Source organism: Solanum verrucosum, unplaced genomic scaffold (assembly GCF_900185275.1).
Source record: "Solanum verrucosum unplaced genomic scaffold, falcon-dt-bn FXZP01000065.1, whole genome shotgun sequence".
Lineage (NCBI taxonomy): Eukaryota > Viridiplantae > Streptophyta > Magnoliopsida > Solanales > Solanaceae > Solanum > Solanum verrucosum.
In genome coordinates, this window is record NW_026020073.1 from 653,145 (window position 1) to 662,859 (window position 9,715).

General features: G+C 32.1%; 1 protein-coding gene and 1 pseudogene across 1 annotated transcript; one reads left to right on the forward strand and one right to left on the reverse strand.

Moving 5' to 3' along the window:
• On the forward strand, positions 1 to 4,328 carry LOC125823931 (uncharacterized; annotated as a pseudogene).
• A 1,122-nt stretch (positions 4,329 to 5,450) lies between these two features.
• LOC125823938 (uncharacterized) lies at positions 5,451 to 5,975 on the reverse strand. The gene has a single exon (XM_049503285.1). It carries the CDS (start codon positions 5,973 to 5,975, stop codon positions 5,451 to 5,453), a length of 525 nt encoding a protein of 174 aa, XP_049359242.1.
• Positions 5,976 to 9,715: the final 3,740 nt, after the last annotated feature.

Genomic DNA, 9,715 nt, shown 5'->3' on the forward strand with positions numbered 1-9,715 from the left:
ATGCAGGATTGTAAATTTTGGAAACATCCGGATGTTGTATATATTGCGAGTAGGTGGTCATCTTACACTAATCATAGTGTCATCGACCAAATCAAATTGTCTTTATCTGATAAACAACTTGAGTTGTTCAGGAATACATGTTTTGGTTACTTTCTGGACCTTCCAAAAGCGAGCACACAACTACAAGTTATTCATTGCCTTATAAATAGAGAGTTAAAATACACACCGGATGATGTGTTTGCTATTGAAATAAATAACAAAAAGTTATTTTTTTGGTCTTAGAGAATTTGGAATAGTTACCGGCTTAAATTGTGTTAGTGATGGCACTCCTATCAATGTTCCCGATTCTAAATGTAGTTTGTTGAGTAGTTATTTTCTAGAAAAAATCACTGTTGCAAAGAGTCATCTACGTGCGTTGTTTCTAGCTAAAAAAATCATAGATGATGACTCAACTGTTTCATTGGCTATTCTCTTCTTCATTAATGATTTTTATTTTCATATGAGGACAACGAATACCAAATTAGTAATAGAGATTTTTACCTTGTGGAAAGTGGACAATTCAATTCATCCGTGGGGTTTAGATGTCTACAAAAAGTTGTCTGATTCTGTGAGACATAAGCTTAAGTCAACCCATAAATACTATAGATTGGGTGGCTTGCCTCTTGCTCTTCAAATTTGGATATTTGAGTGTTGTTCAAAAGTTGATGAAGATATAGCTATTCGGGTTGCTGACTCAATTTCAAGAATCTTGAATTGGAAGACAATTGTCGAAAGTCCATGGCAAAAATATATTGAGAAATGTCTCTTCATGCCTACAAAAAATAAGGTATTTGTACAAAGTTAATATATTTTATGGCATTGTTTAATTCAACTCAAGTTACTATATCTATTTTTATTTTGTTTATTTGGTTTTTCAGTTTGAGAACATAGTGGCTAGTGAAGATGAAGTATCTAAATTCAGGCTTCCTGAACCTCGTGATTACAATGCTGAAATTTTGAAATTGGAGCCTAAAGGATCAAGTCATGGTCTAGACATGTTGACAAATGAAGTTATAGAATTGAGAAAAGAACTTGTAAAGGTATATACAAACTTGACTTTAGGCTTTTTTTTTTCCAGAACTTTTATATTTTAATTTTTGTGTTATGGTTTAATATCTACTAGGTGAATGAAAATAACAAAGCACTTGAAGAGAAGATTGATTTAGGATTTAATCAAATCATAGAATTTGTGGTGAATTCTAACAAACAATTATTGGAGGATATTTCTTTGTTGTTTGCTAAGAGTGGTGGTAGCAGGTCTGTTATCCGAGAAGTCAGGGAACTATCTAAGAAGCAGGTTGGTGAGACGTTTTCGGGTGGATTAGATTTCAATGGAGGTTTCTTTATATTTACAATACATTTCTGTTATAGTCATAATATACTTTTAATATATAGTGTATTATATTCTTGTTTTCTTGTCCAGTAACTTCTTCCAGTTCATGAAGAAGTGACAGGAACTCGATATTTCATTTTCTAGTTCATCTTTCTGATCTCTCGGTGGATTACAAAATTGATGTCATGTCACAATTTTAATATGTTTTTCTTATAATATGTGTTAATTACATATACAACATTCTCTCCCTATTTTAATGCATCTGTAAATGAATCAAGAGGGCACGATACTCATGTTTTGAGATCAAATAAAAATGAAGAATCTAAAGTGCTTAAAACTTCAGTTAGATTTGCTGACATTGAAAATTTTGAAAGAGTATCAAGTAAAATAGGTAATGAAGGGTTTTATACAAAAATATTACATATTTCATATATGTTAATTCAACTCTCTTATTTTAAATGTTTTTGTCATGTACAGAGGAAGATGTTGCAGGAATTGCTATTGAAAAAGTTTTGTCAGAGGTTGTTGCTGATATAAATGGTATTCTTAACCTCAAATAAACTTCTTTCATTTTATTTTAATAACATTATTAAAATATTTACTTTGCTTACAGTCCAAGAGGTTGCTGATGTGATTACAGTTGGGGCGCAACCTTATGGTAATGTAGTCAACAAAGCCAATATAATTAAGTGTTGCATCTGTTGACTGTAAATTAATCAATATGTCTATTGTATGCAGATGCAACAGAGGATTGTCAAAAACCTTTGCATACTCTTGATGATTTTATTTTTCTTGATGAAGATCTTTCTCAAATCAATAGGATTGAAGAATATTATCTAAAGAAAAGAGCCCCTGTTGATCCAAACAAAAAGAAAGTGACACCGAAGAAACGTGGCAGAAAGAAAAATCCAAGAAAGTTAATAACATCTCCCTACACACAACATTTCTAATCTGGAGGAACTTTATGTGTAACACATCAGTTTTTTGAGACAAAACATCCTTTTTCATATGCAACTGGAGGAAATAATGAATCGGATTTGATCGATTCATTCACTAAGTGGCTTTATATGGGTACAAAGAAGAGGTAATTCATTTTCAAGTTTGTTGGTTAATTTGTTACTATTGAATAACTTACATAATTCATAATAGATACAACTTTAATTCAATCTATAGAACTCTCTCGTTACATTAATTCATAATAGATACAAATTTCTTAATTCACTCTTCTTTAGTTTCCTTAGTTACCTCTTTTTTATTTGTTGCTGTCCCGTTTCCGAGTATTTATGTTTTAATTTTTTTATGTTTTGATAGGGGAAAGAAACCTTATACAGATTCTCTTAATGTTATCAGTCCAGCATTTGAATTAGTATTTGTAATGTAGCAGAAAGACACTGGTTTTTCAAATTGACACATTTTGAACAAGAATGGTGTGATGAGTTTAGTTGTATAAAGTTTAATTGGACGTCAATATTTGTTATTCATAACACTTGCCATTCTAGGAGTCATACTACCTCTGCTGTTGAATTTCCTGAATGATTTGTCTAGTGAGCACCTTTGTGTTTCTTTGCTTGGGTTGAAAAATTCTGTAATTTCTCTCTTGCCATATGAAGTAGATTATTGCTACTATTTGTGTCATTTTATACACTTAAGTTTCTATTGCTTTACTTGTAGCATGCATTGTAGCCCACTCCAGCTATTCAGTTCATCCTGTACTAGCTGCTCCTATTGATGGATAGCTAGTTCAATAATTTATGCCAAATCACATTAGACTGAATAGGTGTTGATGTGTTTCAGATTCTGTATTATATAGTGAGCAAATTGAATCACTATGAATTCCCCATTGTTCTGACTTGTCCTTGTTTTTCAACACATCTTTAGGTAATTAAGAGAAATATTTGTGACCAGAATGCTTGGATAGAGGTTAGAACACATTACACTAACTATAGTCTCCTTGCGTAAGATAATGTCTTACTGTCCACGTGTTTATCTTTCCCAACATTTTATCTATAAGTGGTTGACACTGACTAACTGACAACTTCTTGGAGACTAATTGAATCTTTGAATCTTGTGTGTTGCAATATCACCTACTAAGTTTCTTGAGGTTAATTGAATGTTTGTTTCTTGAGACTACTTCTTTTTTACATTTCAATTCTAATTTTTTTTGCAGCATATTGATGTCATTTTCTATTATCTAAGAAAGAAAGGAAAATATGAAGCCAACAGTAATGTTCGGTTTACGACAGCTGATTATGTGTTCAAGACAAAAATTACTACTTCTTTCTTTCAACTTTGTGATGCTCATGAGAATAAGAAGAACTATAAAGTAAAAGATTCTGATGATATTGTCTGGTATATATATGGACGTCGTTTGTTGGAAAGCACTTCGTGGGATAAAGTGGATTATATTCTTTTTCCACTAAACATTAAAGAGGGTTGTCATTGGATTCTTGTCGCGTTTGATATTGGGCAAAGGTCTTTGGAGGTATATGATTCATTCCGGCAAGGAATGGGGTGAATTTTGAGGTTAAAAATATTGTTGAGATGCTTTCAATTGTTTTACCATATTACTTGAGCGTGGTCAAGTTCTATGATAAGCTTCCTGAATTGAAGGCAACACCGAAATACAATAGGATAGATGAGTTCGAGAAAATTGAGTTTCATTTCATAACTAAAGGTGTTCCCAGACAACAAGATGACTCGATGTAAGTATTATCCAATAGGTATTCTTTTTTGTATTAAGTAGATATTTTGATAATAATTTTATATTGAATTTTTTAGGGACTGTGGAGTCTTCGTTGCTGCATTTGCGGAGTTTGTAAGTAATGGCCAACATATTCTAAATCAACAAGTAAAGGCAAACATTCTCCGAAAGATATTTGGAGCTATAGTATGGGAATATGCAAGAAGGAAGCAAGCGAGTGACCTTCAAAGTGAAGACGAAAGACCGAATAGATAAAGAAATATAGTTATATTAGTTAGTATGACTGTGAAAACTATATGGTGTAAAAATAGTTTGTAGTTAGTATGGCTATGAAAAACTATATTGGTCTATTCTTAACTTTCTGATTGCTTAGCTTTTATTGAGCAAATGTGTGCTAGCATGTGATGGTACTTGCTTGCACGAAAGATATTTCTTTTTTTCGTATTTGGGTATTTGCGAATCTCGTAATTAGGTGTAGATTGTACCAATTCGTATTTAGGTGTTTCAACAGAGATTCAACAGCAATAAGAAAACTAAGCATTGAGGTAATCAATAGTTAAAATAAGAGATGCAGTTCCAACTAAACATTCAATGAGAATTTTAAACAATTACTAAGTTGCATTTTATCGAATATCATTTTGAACTATATCATATCACATCTAACTATAAACATGGAAACATTCGACTAAACTGAATAACATGAGATTGCACAACTAAGAAGGCATTCCACTAAACTGAATAACACGAGATTGTGGAACTAAGGGAATCAACCATATAAACAGATATGATCCAAATTTGTATAGTAAACCAATGGGCTTCTAAAACAAAATGCTAAAACAATTTTTATTTCTTATTCTTATTCTTGATCATAAGGCCTAACATTTTTGCAAGTCTTCCTGTTGTGATCTTGTTGTCCACAGTTGCTGCATGTAATTTTCGCCTTCTTGAATCCATCTTCTCTCATTTGTGTATGTCTTTTATTTTTTGGTCTTCCCGGAGGTCTCTTTCCATGAGGTGGAAGTATAACCTCTTCAAGAACATGTGTTGGTGTGTTCCATGTGCTTTCATCTGGCAGGGGATCCATTTGAAATTGATATGTCAGCAATAAATTTTTTCTTGTATAGTAATCAGAGCAATATTTCTCATAACCAGTGTGTTTTATTGTTAAAACAGCCAAAGCATGCGGACATGGCAACTCATCCAATTGAAATCTCCCACATGTGCATGTATGTTGGTGAAGACATACTGTGAATTGTGTAATACCATCAAGTACCGTATACACATATTTATTTGTCTCTACAACCTATGAAAAGAAAAAGATATAATCAAGAGAGATGTTAGATATGAATCTGAAGAAAAAATATTAGCAAAAATAATTTACAGATCAAGCATACCCTTAATTTCTCTGATGCAGTTTTTATTGCGCCACAATATATTTTCATACTTTTTCCCAAGGTGAAAACCTGAAAATGTCACCTTTGATCTGTTATTGTTATTCCATTTCTGGACAAGCTGTCTCATGAATTCCAAGAGGTGTAAGACTATAAGAACTTTGGCATGTCTTGTTCTTGAATTGACTGATTCTGCTATATTTGATGTCATCATCCAAGTTCTGTTTACTTCAGCATACACACGTGACCATTTGTTGTATCCAATGTTCAACAAGTAATCTTTGATCCTCCTATCTATCTTCTCAACTATTGTCATACATTGATTAAATTCTATCATGGTGTATGCTTTTTCCATAGAGTAGAACAACTCAGTTACCCTTTGCTGACTTTTTCTAAAGTTTTTCATTATGTTTTGCAATAAGTGCCACATACACGCAAAATGAGGTATTTCATCATAGACTCTCGAAGCTGCCTTAATAATACTTGCATGGCTATCGGAAACGATACACATCTCTAATCTTTGACCGAATGCGTCTCTGAATTGCTCAAAAATCCACCTCCAAGATGCAGCATTCTCTGAATCAACAATGGCATAAGCAAGTGGCAGTATACTCCCTACACCATGTACAATTTGTTTAATATAATTTTAATACATATTTACTACAATTATAATTCATTTTTAATTCATAGTTCAGAAATTCAATATAGAAAATACTAGTATCATATTCGAAAGTCTCACCTGTTGCATCTAAGGTATTAGCGGTTAGTAGTGTCCCTTTCTATGCTCCTTTTAAGAAAGTTCCATCAACAACTACAATTGGTCTACAATATTCCCATCCTTTTATCGAGGTGAACAAAGCTACAAACGCATATAGAAAACGGTCATTCTCTGATTTTTGCAATCTTATATGAGAACCAGGGTAAGTTGCCTCTAGTTTGTGAAAGCAGCTTGGCAACTTTGCATATGATTGAATTGGATCACCTTGGACTAATTCAAGAGCTGCTTCTTTAGCTCTCCAAGCTTGCATATATGTGAGTCGCACACCATGTTCAGCTAACATGTCACGTTGTATATATTTTGGTGTGTAAATAACATCTGGTTCAACACATTTACCCACAATAATACTCCCAACAACACTCTTAGTTGCTTGCCTTTCCAATAATGAACTATGTTGCAACAAACATGTGTGTTCGCTTTCAAATTCTCTAATCTTGAACATTTGAGATTTGTTCAAGCTTGCAGCTCGTAAACTCCAACTACAGTTTTCACCTAAGCACTATATCGAATAGCTGTTGAAAAAAATTTAATATACTATCAATAATTTAAAGTGACTTGAATTTAGGTCTTACCTGATTGAGCTTAATCTTGTTGTCTTGAATTGAAAATGCTTAAGAATGGAATGTCTTTTTAGTGCACTGGTGAGGACATATTTATTCTTATACACTTGATCTTTCTCAAATAAAGAGTGATTGGGATTAACAATGATGCCTGGTGCTAATTCTTCTAGCTCATCAACTTCCTCACAGAATCCAAAGCCAATTAACCCTATTGCTTCACCAATACCATTAAATGTATTAGAGAAGTATGAATTGTGTATAACCATCATACTTCTGAAGTGTCTGAACATAATAGTGGAATGAGTGCAGAATTAGTCTCCAAGTTGACTGGTTCAGTTTTTTGTAACACACAAACGGTATCTTGCCATATCTCGATGTTCCTTTTTGGTTTCAACATATACTTTTACCCCCATATCATTATAAATTTGAATTGGAGGAGACCTTTCATCAATTTTATATCTGATTTCAACTTTACTTGTTGATGTGTCTATTGACAATTGAGTAACAATTATAGAAACGAGGGTGGCAAACGTTGATTTCGTATTTATTAACACACCATCTGCCAAGTAATTAATATATTTGTTGCTAGGATCCCATCATCCATTGAAGTAAAGCAGCAAAGCCAGATTAGTCATAGTCATATTTTTTTTCCTACACATTATTAAAAAGTGTGCATATTAGTCTATTTTTCATTGCTTATGTAATGAATTCTCAAGTTAGCCTTTACAACTGTATCTAATTCAATTATTGTTCAGTTCAGCAAATGTACAATGTCAATGTTTCTGGGAGATATTAATACTATTATATAAGAGTCTATGGGGGAGTTTTAGTAAATCAGAACAGAGTAAAAAGAGAATGTAGGTCAAGTAAAATAGACAGATATGAGAGAGTAGATGTTTCCTATGATATGTGCAAATCTAAACTATTTTCACGATTGGTGACATTTCAGATTGAAATGTGAAAACATCGTAAGGTTGTGTTACCTCTTGTAAGATTTCTTAATAAATGTAAATCTTACCCAACAATGTGATATTTTTAGTAATAAGTACCAAGACAATACAATTCATGATGTAGGGTATATACATCCTTCCAACACACAAAACTCAAATTGGTGTGATGAGCAAAAAGAAAATGGAAGCCACAAAGATGAGCAGCAAGAAAACAAAAGATAGATGAGCATTTTTATTGGGGTGTGAAAAGATCCAAAACTGAGGGAGTACATACCAAATATCCACACCCATAAGAGTCCTCACCAGTTGGATCATTGCAAAACATAAGAATCTGGACTAAAAGCTAAAAATACACTTGTGGAAAGAGTTATTGTAGTTGAAAACATCATTGTAGCAACACATTTGACAACAACATAAGGGACTCTTTCTATCCAGGGAAGAAAACTGAATCGAAGAGCTAGATACTAATACAAGCCTGAACTAAGAAACTTCAACACTACGACAAACAAGGCTATTCCATGAAAGGGAGACTTCACTGATCTTGAAAGACCCAACAACAACAAGCACAAAAAGAAGTAAACAGTTAAAGTGCCAGAAGCCAAACCCATACCACATAGAATAGATGACTAGAGATGCCAGACTCAACAACTCCCCTGCCAGTGCCTGGTGATATCCAAATTGCAGTACAAGCACAAACACCAAAATGGCAAAGGAATAGTGTGCACAAGGGAAGGACGAGAGAGTGTTCTATAGATTGAATTAAACTTGAATCTATTATGAATTAAGCAAGTAAATCAATCAAAAGAGTCAATTAAGAAAGAATTTAAACAAGTCATCAAATCATAACAAATCAACCAACAAACTGCAAAAATGAATTAAACTTGTACTAAAAGTGTATTACATTGTATTAAAGTTGAATTAGAAGAGTGATTTAAGAAAGAATTTAAACAAATAACTAAGGAAATGACGAGAGAGTGTTCTATAGATTGAATTAAACTAGAATCTATTATGAATTAAGCAAGTAAATCAATCAGAAGAGAGAATTAAGAAAGAATTTAAACAAGTCATCAAATGATAACAAATCAACCAACAAACTGCAAAAATGAATTAAACTTGTATTAAAAGTGTATTACATTGTATTAAAGTTGAATTAGAAGAGTGATTTAAGAAAGAATTTAAACAAATAACTAAGGAAATGACGAGAGAGTGTTCTATAGATTGAATTAAACTTGAACCTATTATGAATTAAGCAAGTAAATCAATCAGAAGAGTGAATTAAGAAAGAATTTAAACAAGTCATCAAATGATAACAAATCAACCAACAAACTGCAAAAATGAATTAAACTTGTATTAAAAGTGTATTACATTGTATTAAAGTTGAATTAGAAGAGTGATTTAAGAAAGAATTTAAACAAATAACTAAGGAAATGACGGGAGAGTGTTCTATAGATTGAATGAAACTTGAATCTATTATGAATTAAGCAAGTAAATCAATCAGAAGAGTGAATTAAGAAAGAATTTAAACAAGTCATCAAATGATAACAAATCAACCAACAAACTGCAAAAATGAATTAAACTTGTATTAAAAGTGTATTACATTGTATTAAAGTTGAATTAGAAGAGTGATTTAAGAAAGAATTTAAACAAATAACTAAGGAAATGACGAGAGAGTGTTCTATATATTGAATTAAACTTGAATCTATTATGAATTAAGCAAGTAAATCAATCAGAAGAGTAAATTATGAAAGAATTTAAACAAGTCATCAAATCATAACAAATCAACCAACAAACTGCAAAAATGAATTAAACTTGTATTAAAAGTGTATTACACTGCATTAAAGTTGAATTAGAAGAGTGAATTAAGAAAGAATTTAAACAAATAACTAAGGAAACGACGAGAGAGTGTTCTATAGATTGAATTAAATTTGAATCTATTATGAATTAAGCAAGTAAATCAATCAGA

Excerpts from the sequence above, each read along its gene's own strand:
- LOC125823938 (XM_049503285.1), bottom strand. The coding sequence starts at position 5,975 with ATGTGTATCGTTTCCGATAGCCATGCAAGTATTATTAAGGCAGCTTCG.